The 20,197-nt window shown below is 39.7% G+C and overlaps 1 protein-coding gene across 5 annotated transcripts in view; it reads left to right on the top strand.

The window, feature by feature from the left end:
• Nucleotides 1–20,197, top strand: part of GALNTL6 (polypeptide N-acetylgalactosaminyltransferase like 6) — a 927,557-nt gene that overhangs the window by 803,807 nt on the left and 103,553 nt on the right. For all 5 annotated transcript variants that reach the window (XM_034401355.2, XM_034401356.3, XM_034401354.3 and 2 more), the window contains exon 9: nt 13,987–14,094. In XM_034401355.2, the coding sequence (XP_034257246.1) occupies nt 13,987–14,094 (108 nt within the window). The remainder of the gene's footprint in view (nt 1–13,986; nt 14,095–20,197) is intronic.

Below are 20,197 nucleotides of genomic sequence, written 5' to 3'. Positions count from 1 at the left end.
GCAGCTTGGGTGGAGGGGATGATGGCATTCACTACCTGCTCCCGCTCACTGTTGTATTGGGGCATCCGGGAGAGGGCGTCAGCCAGGAAATTTCTCCCTCCTGGGATGTGCTTAAGCTCGAAATTGAAACGATTGAAGTATTGTGCCCACCGCACTTGCCTGGGAGACAGTTTTCGTGGGGTTTTTAGGGCCTCTAGGTTTTTATGATCAGTCCAGACTTCAAATGGTTTCTGGCCTCCCTCTAGTAGGTGCCGCCAGGTCAACAAGGCCCATCTTACTGCAAACGCTTCCTTCTCCCACGCAGCCCATCGCCTCTCCGTATCGGTGAGTTTGCGGGAGGTGTAGGCGCAGGGTTGTAGATTACCTTGGTTGTTCTTTTGGAGTAACACGGCTCCTACTGCCACATCACTTGCGTCTGCTTGGATGACAAAAGGCTGTTCCGGATCCGGGTGTTTTAAGACAGGTTCTTTCGCGAACAGTCCTTTTAGTGTCTCGAACGCCTGTTGGCAGGTCAGGTCCCACTGTAAGGGTTGTCCCAGGCGAGGTTTCATCGCTGAACTTCCTGTCTTTAGGAGGTCCGTCAAAGGTTTGGCAATCTTCGCGAATGAGGGGATGAATTGTCTGTAGAAATTTGCAAAGCCTAGAAAACTTTGCAGTTGTCTGCGGGTGCGAGGGGGTTGCCATTGTAGAACTGATTGGACCTTGGCTGGGTCCATCTCTATCCCCTCGTTTGATACTCGGTAGCCCAGGTAGTCTAGCCGTGATTGGTGGAAATCGCATTTTGACAGTTTGACATATAGGTTTGCCTGTAGCAGTTTTTTCAGTACTTGGCGGACGAGGGGTATATGTTCGTCTATGGTCTCCGTGTAGATAAGAATATCGTCCAGGTAGACGAGGACCCCTTTGTAAAGGTGTTCACGTAAAACTTCATTTATTAACTGCATGAATACTGCTGGGGCTCCTTGCAAACCAAAGGGCATTACTTTAAACTGGAAACTACCCAGGGGGCAGTTGGTCTGTGGGAGGGCTGTGATGTTAGGGGTTCCCGTCTGTTGAGTGGCCCTTGGTCTGATCGACCTCTCTCCTTTCCCTCGGGTGGTTTCGGCGTGTCGCTCGCCCGCAACCCTCTGTCGACTTTTATCGCTACCCGGAACCATTCAGAGAGTCGGTTTGGGATGTCACGATAAGCAGTCACTTGGGAAATTCTCTTATCTAGGCTTGTCCTAAAAAAGTACACCAGCAATCGCTCGGGTAGGGGAGGTAGTGTCCCAACGACTCTCCTGAATTCACAGATATGCTCTTTGATGGGCTTCCCCTTCTGCATTAGGTTTCTGAGCTCATCTTCCACATAGGGGTCGTCCTCCTCCTCCTCATAACGGTTTCTCAATAGTTGCAAGAACCCATCCGCATCTTGCAGCTGGGGGCCCTGTTTTTATAGAGGGATGCTGACCACCTCTTTGCTTCTCCCTCCAGCCCTTCCAAAATGGCATTCACTAGGGCTCTAGGGAAAGGGAAAAGGTGTCCATAACGCTCTATGCATATCTCAGCTGAATCGAGAAATTGGGCGAGGTTGTCTGGGTCACCGTCGAACTTCCCTCTGAACTGGGGTGGCTCCTCCCTGTCTACCCTCTCCTCTCTGTGCTGAGCTGTGTAGGGCCCCCCTCGGTGTTGAAAGACTTCTGTCTCGCCTCTCATCCTGGGGTAGGGAGGTGCTGCCTCATCTAGGCTTTGCTGCTTTCTGGGAGGGGGGGACCCATGGATGCATCGTTGGGCTCCTTCTCCTCCTGCTGTGAGGGGGGGAAGGGCTGCGCCTTGGCCTACGTCCTCTCGGGTCCACAGCCCAGACTGGTTCTCTCTTTTCTTTGGGTCTGCAGGATGGTTCCTCCCCCTGAAGGGTGGCACGGTCAAATTTTTCTTTCAACTCATCTATGGGGCTTTCGAGCGGCTTCCTTAGAATTTCTTGGCGCTTACTTTGTTTTCTGGCTTGTTCCCACTCCCATAGCCAGGAAGCTCTGCCCAATTCACTTAGAGGTTTTCCCTTATCTCTCACGTTGGGAAAGGGGAATTCCGCCTCTGAAGCTTTTGGCACAGTCCCCGGGTACTTATCTGATTCAGGCTTCTTTGTTTGAGGTTTTTCCGAGAAGGAAGGCGGGGAGAGTTGAGCCTTCGTAGTTTCCAAACTGGCTGGAGTCACGACCGCTTCTCCTCCACTCGTTGCTTGAAGCAGGCTTTCCTCCGAGAGCTTCGCTTCAGCCATAGTGTCGGGGGATAACCTCCAATCCGACCATACGTCTGGGAGGGAACGGGATGATTTAAACTCAGCCAGCCTGGCTTTGAGGGAGTTTGGCAGTCTGTCAGGTTTCGGTTCTGTCTTAAATGAGTTCCATTATCAAGCGCAGAGTCTCTAATAAATCACTTTTTATTAAGAACAGAAATAGCCGACATTCCTAACTCTAATTGCTGCCAAACTGGCTCCTCCTTCCAACCCCCTCCTCTTCCGCTCTCCAGCCCAATGTCCCATTGGCCATCATGCAAATCCATCTCTACGTCCCGGCACATACTTCTCACAGGAATGTGGCCCCCACCCTCGTTCCCCAGGAAACCCTATCTGTTGCATGCAGAAAACTAGGTAAAAGTTCATCTCAGCAATAAATCAGCGCTTCTGGTCTTTGCTTCATGTCTTCATGTCAGAGCTGGAAGAGAGCCTAATTTGGAATGCTGACATCTGCATTGTTTGGCTGATGGCACCCCGAGGAGGCCCTCTCTGTGGGAGCGCACGGGTCGATGGGACGTCTTCGGTGGCAGCAGGCGGTCTCGAAGATAGCTAGGCCCTATGCCATGGAGCGCTTTAAAGGTGATAACCAACACCTTGAAGCGCACCCGGAAGACCACCGGGAGCCAGTGCAGCTTACGCAGGAGCGGTGTTACATGGGAGCGCCACGCTGCTCCCGTTACTACCCGCGCTGCTGCGTTCTGGACCAGTTGGAACCTCCGGGTGCTCTTCAAGGGGAGCCCCATGTAGAGAGCATTGCAGTAATCAAGGCACGAGGTTACGAGGGCATGAGTGACTGTGCACAGGGAATCCCGATCAAGAAAGGGCCGCAACTGGCGAATCAGGCGAACCTGACAAAAGGTCCCCCTGGTTACAGCCGTCAGATGTTCCTCCAAGGACAGCTACGTATCCAGGAGGACTCCCAGATTGCGAGCCCCTTCTGTGGGGGCCAAAGACTCGCCCCCAATAGTCAGTGATGGAGTCAACTGACTATATCGGGATGCCGGGAACCACAGCCACTCAGTCTTGGAAGGGTTGAGCTTGAGCCTGTTCCTCCCCATCCAGATCCGTATAGCCTCCAGGCACTGGGACATCACTTCAAGGGCATCGTTGGGGTGGCCTGGGGTGGAGATGTACAGCTGAGTGTCATCAGCATACTGATGGTATCTCACCCCAAAGCCACGGATGATCTCGCCCAGCGGCTTCACATAAATGTTGAACATGAGGGGCGAGAAGACCGACCCCTGAGGCACTCCACATATAAGAGGCCTCGAGGTCGACCTCTGCCCCCCTGCCAACATGAACTGCGACCGGTCGGAGAGAAAGGAGGAGAACCACCGTAACACGGTGCCCCCCATCCCCAACTCATAAGTCTATGATTTGCCTCAGTTATATTTTCATGTATCAGCCTTCTATAAGTCCCGCTTATTATATTTAATCGTCTCTTAAGTAACTGGCATTAGTCTGTTGGCTAAAAAAAAAGAAAAAAATTTTTTTTTGTTTAGTTTAAAATTTTTTAGTTTTGTAGAACCTACTTCTTTTCTTAACTTGTTGTGGTTTAAATCTCCATCCTGGTTGCTTTTCTAAGACTTGTATATCAGCTGATTGAATTACATGCTAGTCTGTAACTTGATAAGACATCAAATCGAAGTCCAAAGCCGCCTCTCTTATATTTATAGGTGATCCAGCTATAGCCTCTGAAGGAGAATCCAAAAGTGGCTCATCCAAAAAGGCCTCTGTAACTTGTTGTTTTTCCATTACCTCCATCTCCATCTGCTTAGCCTGAGTTTCAATCTCTTGTTCATTTTGCTTTTCTTTATCCCCCTTCTGTGTTCCTAACACTGATGACATATGTGGAGATGTTGAATCCATTTTAAAAACCTTGTATTAAAATTCTTCCGCTTTTTCAACAGTATTTAGTTGATATCTTTCTCCTTGATATCTCAATATTACACCAACTGGAACATCCCACCTAAATGGGATGTTTTGTTTCTTTAATTCAGTTACCAAAAATCCAAAGTCCTTTCTATCATTTAACATCTTGGACGGCAGCTCTTTATATATCCAAATCTTCCTTCCATTCATTTCTAGAGTGGAGTTAAAAGACTTTTGCACAATATCATTTCTTATTCCTTTATCAGTAAAATAAATCACCACATCTTTAGGCAACTGCCTTTGCTTTGCCACCCAAGAATTTTTTCTGTAGGCCTTATCAATCTTACAGGATACCTCTTCAGGACTAACCTTTAAAATCCCAGCCAGAACTTCAGCAGACATCTTTCTCAAATCATCTCTGTTATTTTCCTGTATTCCCCTCATTCTGACCGCAAATTCCATGGATCTGAATTGCATCATTGTGACTTCATTTTCAATCCTTTGTTTTATATTATCTGCATTATAAGTCTCGTGATCAGCTTCCTTTATTTTAGACTCTACTTCTATTTTTTTGAATATTTTTTTGAATATTTTTTTGAATATTTATCAAATCATTTTCAATTCTTTGTATTTTATTATCCAGATTATGAATCTTATAATCAGCTTCCTTCATTTTAGACTCTATTTCTAAGTTGATATCTTTATCCATCTTTATAATTATTTCTGAAAAGCTTTTCAAAGCTGTTACAATATATCGTTTCAGGTTATCATACTTTTGTTGTACCAACTCTTTAATTTCCTGTCTAAATTTTTCAAGATTCTGGTTCACAATCTCATCATGTCTTGCCATCTCCTCCAAAACAAATTCCTTTAGGTCTTTAAAGCCATTCTTCTGCATCTGCAAGCTCAAAACTTGTTCATGTGATTTGTAAATGGAGCACCCCACCACAACTTGGTTGTCTGGCTTTGTCAGTTTTAACGCCATCCTGCCACACAAACAGACTATTTTTAAATAAAAAGAGTTCTCTCCAAACAATATCAATATCAAGTCTCTAAGAAGGAAGAAGCATGAAATAGGAATTTTTCTCTTCACTTCCAGCCTCATCTCTAATCTTAATCAAATTCAATTTTTCCCTTCTATTCTATATTATACCCCTTCCCATTGTCATCTATTTTTATATCCATCCTCACATTGGTTAATTATTTAATATTACAATTGTTTAATACAAATTCAATATTTTTATATAAATCAATTAGTTATAACTATCTTTTTTGTATATTAATCAATATGAACATGAATATTCCAATTATTTTCATGCAATCCAATTTCTTACAAATCAATTAATTATATTTACCAATAATAATAAACCAAATAATTTTCCCCATATATTCCTCCAAACCATAACTTAACCATTTCTGCTTTCAACACAATATACAATTAATAGCATCTCAATTATTACAATTCCCTAGTTAAATAGACCTTTTTTTCTTTTGTGTTTTAAAATCTTGAACTCTCCTCTTTTGCCCTAACTTTCCCATTGTTTGCACCTACCTTTTTTGGTGAGCAAAAAGAAAAAGAAAACTCTCTCCCTGCTTCATTTTGTCACGTTGCAGCAGAGCCTGCTTTACTTTCAGTTTCGTTTTAGCTAGGAAAAAAAAAATCTGCTCCAGCACTCTTTGCAGCAAGCAAAGAGCTTGCAAAACAAGAGCTTGCAAAAGAGCCTGCACAAAACAGCTGAGAGCAAATCAGCTGAGAGTCGGGAGGCGGATCTAATCAACTTGTGCTAATTAGCCTATGCTGAAGCTGAATGGGGCTGTTTTTTCTTGCTGTTTGCTTGCAATGAGGTAACTGCTGGGAGGCAGAGGCCAAAGGGTGGGGGCCAGTGAGTGGGCAGGGCTACATACGGTGTATAAGACGCACCTAAATTTTCACCCTCTTTTGGGGGGTAAAAAGGTGCATCTTATACTCCGAAAAATACGGTATATTTTAAGAAACTTAGACTGTCAGCCCAGCCTACACATGAAAAACTTAAATACTGTCCTCTGTAGTTCACTCATCATCTTCATCTTCTTCTTTGTTCATAATCTGGAAAAGAAAAACAAGCTTTCCTGCTTTATCGGGTCCCAAACGATTTCTCAATTTAGAATGAATGAGTCCAAAGGAAGAGAATATTCTTTCAACGCCTGCAGAAGAAGCTACTGCTGTTAAAAGTGAAATCATTACTTGAACAGTCTCTAAATCCAAGTGCTTAAGTGACTTCCACCAGTTCACTGGTGTGACTTTCTTTAAAATATCTTCAGCAAACATATATTTCTTGAATGGTTCCCCCTTAGCTATGAAGTTTATTATAGTTGGCATTACAGATGGATGATTGCTGGATACCCATGTCATAGCTAACTCCTCTTCCTCAGCACTTAAGTTTTGACCCTGATACTGGATATTGACAATATTTGCCAAAAAATGAGCTGGAGACAGTACTTGTCCCATTTGTTTTTTTAATGCTTGTAATTTAATTCTGTCCATGTGTAGTTCTGTTTTTAAGTGTTCACTCAGTTCCTTCCAAATTTCAACAGCATCAGCAATAAAACAGCTATTTTTCTGTATTTTGTTTAAAGCTTCAGAGATGGGTTTCAGGATGCTCAGCATATGTTCAACATTTCTCTTAAGCCCAACGTTGAGAATTTTGGCCATGACAGTGCCATCTATTTTATCTCGATTTTCTTCACAAACTGTCATCAGAATAGGCCAGTTCTTGATATACTGCTCAAAACAGTCCACCACAGAGTTCCATCTAACATCTTGTGGGAGCGTTAGCTTGGTTCCACCCATCCTTTTCAGAGCTGCTGCAGCAAAATGATTGTTACGGAAGTATTTAGCAATTTCAACAACATTAGTCTTTATTTCTGGAACATTTAAGTCTTTGGCTAAGAGGTGCAGCAAATGAGCACTGCAACCATATGTTATTAGCTTTGTATTCCCTTCCTGCTCTTCTAAATTTCTTCTCATCTTGGATACATTTGCAGCATTGTCTGTGACCAAACTGCGTACTAGACATTTGAATTTTTGTTCACATGTTATTATAGCTTTTACTGCCACTTCTTGTAAGTATTCTGCTGTGTGTGCATTTCCTGACGTATCAATTGTTTGTGCAAGGAAGACTTTCCCTTCTTCTGTTGTTATACAAGCACATACAATAGGATCATTGTGGACATTACTCCACCCATCAATACGTAGGTTAACAATTCTACCCTCCAGAGCTGTTGCACATTGCTCCATTTCTCTGTCATACACTTTATCCAGCAGTTTCCCTGCAACATCTGCTCTGCTGGGTGGACTGTATCCTGGTCTCAGTGACTGAACTATATGAATGAAATGTGGGTTCTCAGTCAGATGGAAAGAAGAGTTCCAGAGTTTATGCAAGAGTTGCATAAACAAACTGGGCAATTTTTTCATCAATTAACTCTTTTTCTAATCTGCTAGTTTTTATCACAAACTTATCTATGGTGGTTCCAGGAGGGAAGGGTTTTTTCTTTCTTTTAGGTGATAGTGATATGTGGCTGTGGGTGTCTGATGATGATGATGCTAATGAAGCACTATCCTGTATGGCTAACTCTGAAACTGTAGAACAGGAAGATGGTGATCTTGAAGGTGGATAGTTTCCAGAATCCATGAATTCCCCTAAACAAAAAAGTCAATGCTGTTATTTTATTGTTTATACAATTTCTGCTTATTGTACACAGCACTGCCCCAAAAGGAATATTTGCTTTTCTTCATAACTGTACCAAATGACAATAACATGCAGTAATAATAAGAAATATAATTTTGCTCAAACATGACAGTTCAAGGCAGTCTTTAGAAATATGATTCAATAGGGGGCTTCCGGTTTGGCTTCCATCGCTGTCAGACGGTCTCTTGGGACCGCCAGCCCCGTCGCCCGTAAAGAGCCGCCTTCACAGCTGAAAGGCGGCTCGAAAAACTCCATTTCCTTAAGGAAATGCAAGACAGAGCTGGCGAGGGCAGGTAGAGCCCTCTGCGAGGTCCCCAGAGTTTTTGTTTTACTCTTGGGGATGAAGCAGGATGAGGCTCCCTATTTTCTCACCGCTGCTCTGGGCTTTGGGAGAACTCTGCTTCTTGCAGAGCCAGGCGATGGGACCAAGCCTTTTAATGAAAATTAACAGATTGTTCAAACCAAGAGGATGAGATCTGGACTTTGGACCCTAAATTGCAAGTATTTTTAACAATTTTATAAGCGATTTTAAAAGTGAAGGAAAAAAAGTTTAAAATGGCGACTGCTGAGGCTTGAGAAGAAGAAAGCTGAAAGCAAAAGTCCTTCCGCCTGAATAGTCTAACAAGCTACAAGGTAGCAGAAATAATAGCGCTGGCTAGAATTGAGATGAAAAATTTCTATTCTATGTTTCTCTCTTCTTGGAGATTTGATATTGATATTGTTTGGAGAGAAGTCTTTTTTCTTTAAAAAGAGTTTGTCTGTGTGGCAGGATGGCGTTAAAACTGACAAAGCCAGATAATCAAGCTGTGGGGGGGGGGTTTCCCCCATTTATAAATCACATGAACAAGTTGTGAGCTTGCAGATGCAGAAAAATGGCTTTACAGATCTAAGGGAATTTGTACTGGAGGAAATGGCAAGACATGATAAGATTGTGAATCAGAACCTTGAGAATTTTAGACAGGAAATTAAAGAGTTGGTTCAACAAAAGTATGATATCCTGAAGCAACATATGAAAAGTTTCTTAGATATAATTATGAAGATGGATAATGAGTTCAATTTAGAAATTGAGTCTAATATGAAGGAAGTTGATCATAAGATTTATAACTTGGACAATAAAATACAAAGAATTGAAAATGATTTAATAATGATACAAGAAAAAAGCCCAGAAGCAGAGCTTAAACAGTTTAAAAAAACAAAGGAAGCTGACTACAAGACTTACAATGTAGATAATATAAAACAAAGAATTGAAAATGAAGCCACAATGATGCAATTCAGATTCATGGAATTTGCGGTCAGAATAAGGGGAATACAGGAAGATAAAAGACAAGATTTGAGAAAGGTGTCTGCTGAGGTTCTGGCTGGGATTTTAAAGGTTAGTCCTGAAGAGGTATCCTGCAAGATCGATAAGGCTTACAGAGTTAATTCCTGGGTGGCAAAACAAAGGCAGCTGCCTAGAGATGTGGTGATCTACTTTACTGATAAAGAAATAAGAAATGATATCGTGCAAAAGTCTTTTAATTCTACTCTTGAAATGCATGGAAGGAAGATTTGGATATTTAAAGAGCTGCCATCCAAGATGTTAAAAGACAGAAAGAATTTTGGTTTTTTGGTGACTGAGCTAAAAAAACAAAACATCCCATTTAGGTGGGATGTTCCAGTTGGTATAATATTCAGATATCAAGGAGAAAGATATCAATTAAATACTGTTGAAAAAGCGGAAGAATTTTACTATAAGGTTCTTAAAATGGGTTCAACATCTCCATGTATAACACACGAGAGGAATGAAGAAAAGCAAAATAAACAAGAGATTGAAATCTAGACTAAGCAGATGGAGGTGGAGGTAATGGAAAAACAACAAGCTACAGAGGCTTTTGTGGATGACTCGCTTTTGGATTCTCCTTCAGAGGTTACAGTTGGACTATCTATAAATACAAGAGAGACAGTTTTGGATTCTAATGTGATGACTTATCAAAGTTCATACCAGCATGGAAATCAATCACTTGATACACAACTCATAGAAAGGAAACCAGGATGGAGATCTAAGCCACAAAAAGTTAAGAAAAGAAGAAGCAGGTCCTACAAAAATAAAAATTTTTAGACTAAACAACAGTGTAATGCCAGTTACGTAAGAGACGATTGAATATATGAAAATATAGTTGAGGCAAAGTATTGGTTCATACTATTTTGATGAGAGTGACAGACTTCTGCAGTGCTGTACTTTTGGGATGTGGAAGATGGCCTTAAATTGAGTGGATTGGAACTTTCTATCTTGGACTCTTTGATAAATGGATTACGTTTATGTTGAGCTATAAGGCAAGAGAACTATGGGATTGGGGCACGCAGAAGATCTGGCTGTTACCCCAACACGGTGGTTGGAAATAATAATCTAGATGGAAGACATTATAGACGACACTATATGGAATATAAACATAAAGTCACTCGGGTGGTTTTTTTATATATGAAAACATTTACTATTGATGGGGGCAGATGGTAACTGAAGATACCGAACATACTGTTGAAATTAGGATGTGATGTTACCCTAACATGGGTAATGGAATTAACAATCCAGTTGAGAGACATTACAGAAGATATCATATGGATTACAAATTTAAAGTCATTTGAGGATTTTATATATATGTAAATATTTTTTTTTTTAGTGGTGTGGGCAGAAGAATAAAGATATTGCAAATATTATGTATGGTAGACCTGTAGGAAAGTGGGTGGAGATAGGTTAGTTTATGGATTGTCTAGTTTAGGAAGGGATGTTATGTTATATCAATATATGTAAAAGATTTGAATTAAGAGATATATGTATGGGGGAGGATGAGTTGAAATTGTTAAATTAGGATTTATTATATAATTTTATAGCTGAATGTTGCCTTGAAATGTATAGTAATAGGGGGATATAATAATATTGTTAGAAGGGTGGAGAACTGATTGTTTAGTTTAGGAAAAAGGATGTTATTAATATACATAAAAGATTTGAATTAAGAGATATATGCATGGAGAGGAGGAAATGGATAGATAATGAGCTGAATAGATGAAATTGCTAAATTATGATTTATTATATAATTTTACAGTTGAATGTTGCTTTGAAATGTATAGTATAAGGGGGATATAATAATATTGTTAGAAAGAAAGGGTTAGTATGTGGGGGGTGGAGTAAAAAGATGGTAAAATATTATATAATCTGTTATTAACTTGGGTTTTATTTTGGAGAAGCCACAGGGGGAGGGGGAGGGGGGTTAGGGAGGAGGGGGGAAAAGGGGGGAAAATTTATATTTGAAAAACTTTTTCAATTAAAAAAAAAAGAAATACGATTCAATAAAAATGTTTACCAACCTGAAGATCCTGCCTGTTCAAATGTGTTTCTTTGGTCATCTTCATCACAGCACTTCTCATGATGTGGCCTCATTCGGGTCACCAGGCCTTGCATTTCTTTGTTGCAGTGTTTGCAGTTTGCACGCATGCCTGCCTTACCGATAGGTAAAGGAACGTCATTAAAATATTGCCAAACTGGGTCTCTCTTATGGCCTGCTGCCATTATAGGTTTTTTCCTCCAAGGAAAGAATGTGATAAACCTCAGGTCATACACACAAAAAGATCCAAAGACTTGTCTGTCTGTGGCTGTGCAGTATTGTGCTCAGAAAGTTTCACTTTAATTTTGTACTGCTTGTCTGCTTGCCCCTTCCTCCTCACACTTAGTTTCACTTTCTTCTTGTGCAGATCTATTCCACTCCAAACAATCAGAAAAATATTGTTTCTATTCTATTCACTGAACTTCTTGAAATTTAGCACTAAGAGGTTGATTCTGTATTCATAGGTTTATAGAACAATAGGATTAAGGTCTTTTTCTCAACTCTGTTCATTTTATAACATTTTTGCTGTGAAGAAGAGGCATGTGATCTCTGCTGAGTCAAATTCAGTTTTGAGAACTGCAAAGTAAACCAATAGGCAGAGAAACTGCCCATTAATCTTACAAAAACCTCTGGAAGAGCATGACATTGTGAATGGATTAATGGAGTTTATTTACCAAAAAAATTAAACATATACAGCCTTATTCTACATAATTAAAAAACTAATCTTTATTTCATGATGGAATAACCTTTGGATGGTAATATATTTTCCTCAAAAAGCATTTTCTTTAAAAAAAATCTGATTTAAATAAAAAAAATACGATTTAAATAAAAAAAATCTGATTTTTTTTATTTTTTTAAAAAAAATCATTGATTTTTATCCACCCTGCTACAGAATTTGGGCTTTTCTTGTGTTATGGAGTTCTGACCAAAATTCACTGAAGGGATCACTAACCTTTCTGTTCGAAAGGAATGTGTCAGATTTCTCTTAATTAGTTAAGCAAGAAACTATAAGAATATACAGTACAAGGACACTAAAGCTTTATAAGGAGATTTATTGTAGAAAAGTTAAGAAAGCCATTAATGAAAAAACTCCAGTGACTGTTATTCATCAAGTGCAAGTATTTACAGTAAAATTAAGATTTAAATTCTTATTATTGCTCCTTGTTGCAGCTACTCTCTTTTGAGTAAAAAGTACAATTTTCACCTGTCTTTTGTTTTGATAACAGGCCAATCTTGCATCAGTTATTTCCTTAGAATCTTTTCAGTATTGGCTCTTTCAGAAAGTATAACTGGCACAGGTTTCACTAGGGCTAATATAATTAAAAATATATATGTTTTGTCTTAAATATATTATGTTCTATTCATAAAGTGTAATGTGAAAACCTCATCTGATGTTAACTTTTATGAGGTTATCTGGTAAGAACCTGGCAAACGGAAGATTGTGATATGGAATATCAATGATAAAAAGCATTAATTAATTAATTCAAGAAAAGGGAAATATGTTGATATGTTGGCTTCATATGATCTAAGAGAAATGAGATGTAAATGAAGATAGTCTGAATGGAATTGAATGAAAATATCCCTGAATGTTGGTATATACGTGTGTGTGTGTGTGTGTGTGTGTGTGTGTGTGTGTGTGTTTGTAAATGATAGGCCATATTTTTCATAGTTTCAAGGTACGTCTTGAGGGAAATAGGGAGTGAAGAAAAGAAGTGTTCTGCGTTAAAAAGCCTAAGAAGATTGATTAATCTCCCAATATAATGGAAAATAGACATTAGATGGTTAGAGCATTTTTGCAGCATCAGATATTCCTTTTTCCTCTGGACATGTCAGCACCTGGACATTCCTTCAATTTTAATTCAGATATATTATAAGCGTCAGTACTACTTGTATTCACCCCAGATCTTCTGACTGTGTCATTTTACCATATCAGATTATCATTGTCTTAATTATGAATGTCAATTTGATTTTCTTGGCATAAACCTGGTGTAGCTTGCCATCTTCTCTGAGAGGGGCATACTTAGCTGAATAGCAATAACAAAAACACTTAGACTTATATACCATTTCACAGTGCTTTACAGCCCTCTCTAAGGTTAGGGTTAGGTAACCCTAACCTGACCTCGGAAGGATGGAAGGCTGAGTCAGTGAGAATTGAACTGCTGACAGTCGACATAATTAGCCTGCAATACTGCATTCTACCTACTGCACCACCACGGCTCTTTCATGTAGGCCCCAGTATAATTTAAAAATAGCTTATGAAGAAGTGCAAACTCCTTAACCCTATACGATAATGATCTATGTAGGGATGTTTATTCTTTTAAAAAAAAGTGGGTGGATAGATATTCAATCAGATAATAGTACCAGGCTGATCTTTTTGGGCTTAGAAGGTAGAAAGATTCAGATCTGGTTAGCATTTAGATGGTAAGCCAGGAAGTAGAGGATCAACGGTTAAACAGGGAAAATGAAAAAAAATCCAAAATGAGGGTATTGGCAAACCATTTCTGAATAGTTTCCAAAAATACTGCATGGATATATGCAACAAATTATTAAAAGTGAATTTCAGCTTTGTAAGGACATTATCATATGTATATAGACCCTAGTTCAATTTTACTACATATAATTCTATTCTATTCTATTTCCAAAGAAACTACAACCAGAATAAATCTCAAAGACTTTAAATAGTGTATCTGCTTGTATTCTCAGTCGCTGTTTAATTCTTGTGATCACATTTGAACCTCCATTTCTCTCACAGGTCTGGATGTGTGGAGGTGGCATGTTTGACGTTCCATGTTCTAGAGTTGGGCACATCTATAGGAAATATGTTCCCTATAAAGTTCCATCTGGTACCAGTTTAGCAAGGGTAAGTTTTTGGACTTTAGTAACTCCCTGACTTTAAAAAGTCTACATTACTTTTTTGCTTTATTTTAAGTAATAGTCAAATATCACATTCCCAACTTCCAATCTTAGGAATAAGAAATCACCTTTAAGGGATATTTTAGAAAGATTAATTTATGGGCCCTGATACAGAATAGCTGCCATAATAGAAATGGCCAGTCACAAAAGTACACATTTACTAGAAGGAAAGCTGGTAATTACTAATTGTCTAGCCTTTAAAGATGATCTCCATTATATCAGCTGCCTTTTTTATTTTCTGGACAAGTGGAAGCAGTTCTGTGACCAGGAGTGCCTGTTGTCAGCTTTAATCTAAATATCAGCCTTGCCTTTTAATGGATCGGGATAGTCTAATACATCATATACTAGTACCTCATGTTTACATTTAATTTTAATTGAAAAGGTTTCACAGAAATAAAAGAGAAAGGTGAAATAATATAAGAAAAAGAGTAAGAAAAAGAAAAATAGAAAGAAATTTAACATGGGAAACATGAGTTGTTTTTTATAATTATAAAACCAAAAAGAAAATGCGGATGACCATACCACAACAGTACTTTTATTGGCATCCTGTCAAAAATCCTGTACAAAATATTTTCTCCATTTCACTAAATTCCATAAATGTAGTATGGAACACATTTGTAGAATACACACATACACACACACAAAGATTGGTCCATTGATTCCCAACTATACAATGGAAAAAAACAAACATTGGCAAGATGAGATTTTTGAAGGCTTTCTGGTTTCTTATAGTGGCCCAACAATGCAAGATTTACTTCACTGGCAATGGAAGGTAGGCCTATCTCCATCTTAGATAAGAAACACCCTGGGGACTCCCCAAAATATTCTTATGAATTAATTTTGATATACTTCCAACTGGGCAAGATTGGAAGTACATCAAATACTTCCCATACCCATATCGCAGCCTGATCCTGCATACGGGTTTTTACCTTGCCCTGGAATATTTTAAGTTTAGTGGCCTGTGGCCTAAGGAAATGAGGAAGAAATTAAGTCACATGCAAAAGAAGATGAAGTTGTTGTTCATTCCACATATTTAGACAAGAGATATGTAATTTTTTTATTGGCAAAACAGCTTTCTCCTTTCTTCCTTCCTTCCTTCCTTCCTTCCTTCCTTCCTTCCTTCCTTCCTTCCTTCCTTCCTTCCTTCCTTCCTTCCTTTTTATATAATACCCTTAATAGTACTGGTCTTTGGTTGAGTCACTTCTCTTTTTATGTTTCATTTTCTGGGAACAATGACTTTTCAAACTTTCTATTTTTTTTTTATTGAAAAAGTTTTACAAATACATTTTCACCCCAATTTCCCCCCTAACCCTCCCTAACCCCCCTCTAACCCTCCCTAACCCCCCCTAACCCTCCCCTCCCCCCTGGACTTCCACAAAATATAATCCAAATCAAGCCCACATTTTATAAAACTTGAACCCCTCCACCCCCTATATATTATTCAAATCTTCACAAAATTCAGTTATTCTATCCCTGTATAATGCATTCAGTTAAAAGCTATCTGATATTTCCTAGTTTGATATTTATTCTGCACATAATCTATCCACTTTTTCCACTCCCATACATAAGTCTCTTGTGTCCGATCTTTTAGATATGCTGAAATCTTCGCCATCTCTGCAAAATTAGCCATCTTCAAAGTCCATTCTTCAATAGTGGGCATAGCTTCATTTTTCCAATATTGACCTATCAACAACCTCGCTGCTGTTACCATATACAATATCAATTTTGTTTCACCCACTGAAAAACCCTTAACTATAGCCAGTAAAAACAATTGAGGAGAAAATTGAATTTTTTTCCTTAAAACATTTTGCATAACCCACCAAATTTTTATCCAAAAAGCTTTTGCTTTCTTGCATGTCCACCATATATGATAATATGTAGCATCTAAGCAATCACATCTCCAACATTTCGGTTGAACATTAGGATACATGCATGACAATTTCTTAGGATCTAAATGCCACCTATAAAACATTTTATAGAAGTTTTCCCTCAAATTCTGCGACTGTGTAAATTTAACATTCTGAACCCATATTTTTTCCCATGTTTCCAACATCACTGGTTCTGCAAAATTTTGTGCCCACTTTATCATACAATCTTTAACCAGTTCAGTTTCTGAGTCCCTTTCTAGCAAAACATTATAAACCCTTTTAATATGCATTGGACCTTTCTCTTTTATATATCTAACCAATTCTTCTTCATACATCATTATACCAGTTTTTTGGTCCTCTTTCCATCTCAATTGAAGTTGATTATACTGTAACCAAGTTAAATTAATCCCTTCTTCCAACAGCGTTTCAATTGCCATCTGCCCGCATCTGTAAAAAGAACTTCTTTATATAAAAACTTTTCAAACTTTCTAAACCACTGCCTGTTCTTGCTTCCACTTTCACTGCAATCAATTTTCCTCTTTTTGTTGTTGGTGTCCAACCTGTCCTTTGCCCACTCTTTTCTAACCTAGCCTCTTTAGGCAGAAACAACTTGATTCCTAGAATCATCTGCACAGCATCACTCCTATGGCAAACTGTTATGATCTAGGTTGCCTAGGCAGAGGATGGCGATAGAGTCATTTATTGCTTTGATTAAGTGCCAACAACACCCAGCCCTACAACGGCCTGTAGAGGCTTCACCCCACCCTCAGTCCCCCAAACAAAAGCTAGTAAACAACAAAGAAAGTCCACAGGTGGAAGCTCACAAGACAAGGTCCAGAGTCCAAGTTCACAAGGCAAAGCAAGTCCACAGGGCAAAAGGCAGTCCGCAAGGCAAAGGCAAGGCACAGGTAAGAATGGTAACGATTTAAAGCTGGGGGAGTGTAAGCCAAAACAAACAATTGTTCCTGACAAAGGCTAACTCCCCTCCCCACTTTCTCCTTAAGTCAATCGACACCAGGTATTCCTTTTGAGGAGGGGCAGGGTCTCTCAGCCCTCATTTGAGCTTGTCTCCACTCTACTCTCTGTGCCCTTGGATAGAGAGAGGGAGGCAGTTGTTCCTCATCAGAGGGGATCTGCTGCCTCTTAGCACCACTGCCTGTCTGCAGCTGATCCTCCCCTGGATCTGTGAGGGCAGGCAGCTCTCCATCCAATCAACCACCTTCCCCAATTCCTGAGGGCCCTGGAATAGCATCATCCTCAGCTCCTGGCCTCTCCAATATTACAAGGGAGATATGCTATCCCTGTAGGAATGTCTCCAGTTCCAATTCCTCCTCCTCCTCCAAACCGGGCTCCAAAGGGGCAAAGTCACAAAGCATGCCCAAACCTACTTTTAGTTTGTCTTTCTGAATGGTCTCAAAAGTCCAGCTGTTGTAAGCCTACTACTTCAAGCAAGGCCCAGTAGAATTATTGTACGGTTCCAATTATTGTATGGTTCTGCATTACAATTATGTAGAAGAGGTGGCGGGGGTGTGTGTGCATATTTTTTATCTTTTGTCTCCCTAGCCTTCTCTGGCCCCAATATTTAAGTCTAATAGCATAGAAATGTCTCTTGTTTCTGTAAAATAATAACAAAATGTGAACAAGAAGTCATTTAGGAAAAAGCATTCACAGAAGATCGTTTCTTAAGCCGCTTTATGTACCCTTGTGCAATTCCTGAACATGTTTTTTTATATTATTGAGACAAAGCAACTGAAAGAACTGAAATGTTCTTTATTTGTTCTGCCTCTTCTTCTTTATCCATTCAGATCAGTCTTACTTTTTGGAGATTTCTAGCTTTATTTAGAAATTTGAAGCAGAGCAGATTACTAAAATCCAGGGAAGTTGCTTCTAAACAAACCCAGGCACCAACCCTAGTACAGTAGGAGAACTGTTCTAACCAGAAGTGTTATTTAAGCCACGTTAGATTTTTTCATTGTTTATTTCTTTCAGAACTTATTTCATGTCTTTGATACCTGTCTTTTCTACTGAAGAGATAACAGAACAAAGATTGCAAATAGTAGTTTGGAAGTGGAGCTGGATAATTCATTTATTTTCAAAATCTCCTCTGGAAAAAAAATTCTTTAATCTAAATCTAGTGAAGCAACAGCTGCAGCAACTATGAAAGTGAAACTTATTTAATGGGAGGTAAGACAGGGATAGGAAAAATCCCCAGCAGCTATTACATTTAGCTTCTGTTTTAGCGTTGGTTCCTTCAGCTTACAGTTGAATTCCACATTAGATAAATTATTTAACCATGGCCAGTTCTTTCATTTGACAGAATGAGGTAATGATCTCAGATGTTAGGTGAAAGAGTCCCCATATATGAACTAGCAATAGAAGCCTAACACAGCTATGTAGGATGAGCTGCTGACTATGAAACAGAAAGTCTGGCAATCATCTGAGCACATTTTAGACACAATCCATACAACTCAGCTTCTCACTCTCCTCATCTCCCCCATGCTGGAAGGGAATTTTGAGAGGTGCAGAAGTTTTGAGGATGCCATGGAAGTAAGGCTGTACACACAAAGAATGGGAAATTGTGTACTGTATATGTGTTCCTGGAGTACAACTAAAGCTAAAATGAAATTGCAATGTCTAACCCTTCATAGTTGTATGTCTAACCATTTTCCATATACAAATATCTTTATATACATAAATATAGTATTTTTAATTCAAAATATGTCAGGAGCATATATGTCTTCCTCAATCATGGGTCTCCTACCAGAGACCTGGAAGTTTGATGATTATGGGCAGTATCTGAACTGCTCCTAACACTGCACTCTTCTGCCAGAGAACTCTGTCATTGTTCCTGTGATCTGTGAAGCCATTCCCCAGTTTAGGAGTCACAACCCCAAGTGCTGCCTACCACCATATGGAGCACTTTGGCTTTTACTTTCCATCATGTCTCTAGTTCATCCTTCAAATCTTGCTACTTTTCTAGCTTCTCATATTCCTTCCTCCTTATGTTGCTATCACTTGGCACGGCTACATTTATCACCACTGCTGTGTTCTGTTCCTTATCTACTGCCAAAATATCTGGTTGGTTGGCCATTACCTGCTGTCCATCTAGGTCTGAAAATCTCACAAGATATCAGTGTTCTTACTGTCCACAACTATCTGTGGAATCTCCCATCTGGACTTGGGAGGGTCTAGTCTAGCCCATACACTGTGCAGATACTCATGTACAAAATGCCAACTCATTGGCTATGCTGCCCAGTGTATGATGTTCCTGCCTGTATCTTACACCCTGTCACTGTGTGTCAAATTGTTTCTGAGGTTCTATGTATAGTCTACACCTTTGGTCCTGTGTGGTAGACCTGTGCTTCTATGGATCTGGTGCTTAGTACCTATTCTTTTGCATGAGTATTTTAGTCCAGCCCTTTCCAATCACCAATAGAATTTTCCAGTGTCTGCCAGCTGTGCTATGTGATGATGGTACATCCCATATAGGTCTTTGTCTTACTGTGGAATTTGGGAACCAGTAACAGAACAGAATAACAGAGTTGATAGGGATCTTGGAGATGTTCTAGTCCAACCCCCTGCTCAAGCAGAAAACTCTGTACCATTTCAGACAAGTGGCTGTCCAGTCTTAAGAGCCTCCAGTGATGAAGCACCCACAACTTCTGAACGCAAGCTGTTCCACTGGTTTATTTTTCTTACTGTCAGGAAGTTTCTCCTTAATTTTAGGTTGCTTCTCTCCTTGGTTAGTTTCCATCCATTGTTTCTTGTCTTGCCCTCTGGTGCTTTGGAAAATAAATTGACCCTTCTTCTTTATGGCAGCCTCTCAAATACTGGAATACTGCTATCATGTCATCCCTAGTTTTTTTTTTTTTTTTTCTGTCTAGGCTGGCCATATCCAATTCCTGCAACCATTCTTCATTTTTTGCTTTGGAAAATAGGTTAACCCCTTCTTCTTTGTGGCTACTTCTGGTAGGAAGTACTCAACTATTGGAACACTGCTATCATATCATCCCTAGTCTTTTCACTAGATAAGCTATATCCAATTCCTGCACCCATTCTTTATATGTTTTAGTCTGCAGGCACTTTTCCACTACTCAGCCCAGTTGCCAGTCCACTGTGCCCTCGATGATATCCTTTTGCATTTTGGGGTTCGGGCATGCATGCATTCGCACACTTTGGGCA

Source organism: Pantherophis guttatus, chromosome 8 (assembly GCF_059756535.1).
Source record: "Pantherophis guttatus breed Tessera chromosome 8, ASM5975653v1, whole genome shotgun sequence".
In the NCBI taxonomy this organism is placed as follows: Eukaryota; Metazoa; Chordata; class Lepidosauria; order Squamata; family Colubridae; genus Pantherophis; species Pantherophis guttatus.
The sequence above is the reverse complement of the archived record's forward strand: the minus strand, read 5'-3'. Positions and strand labels throughout refer to the sequence as shown.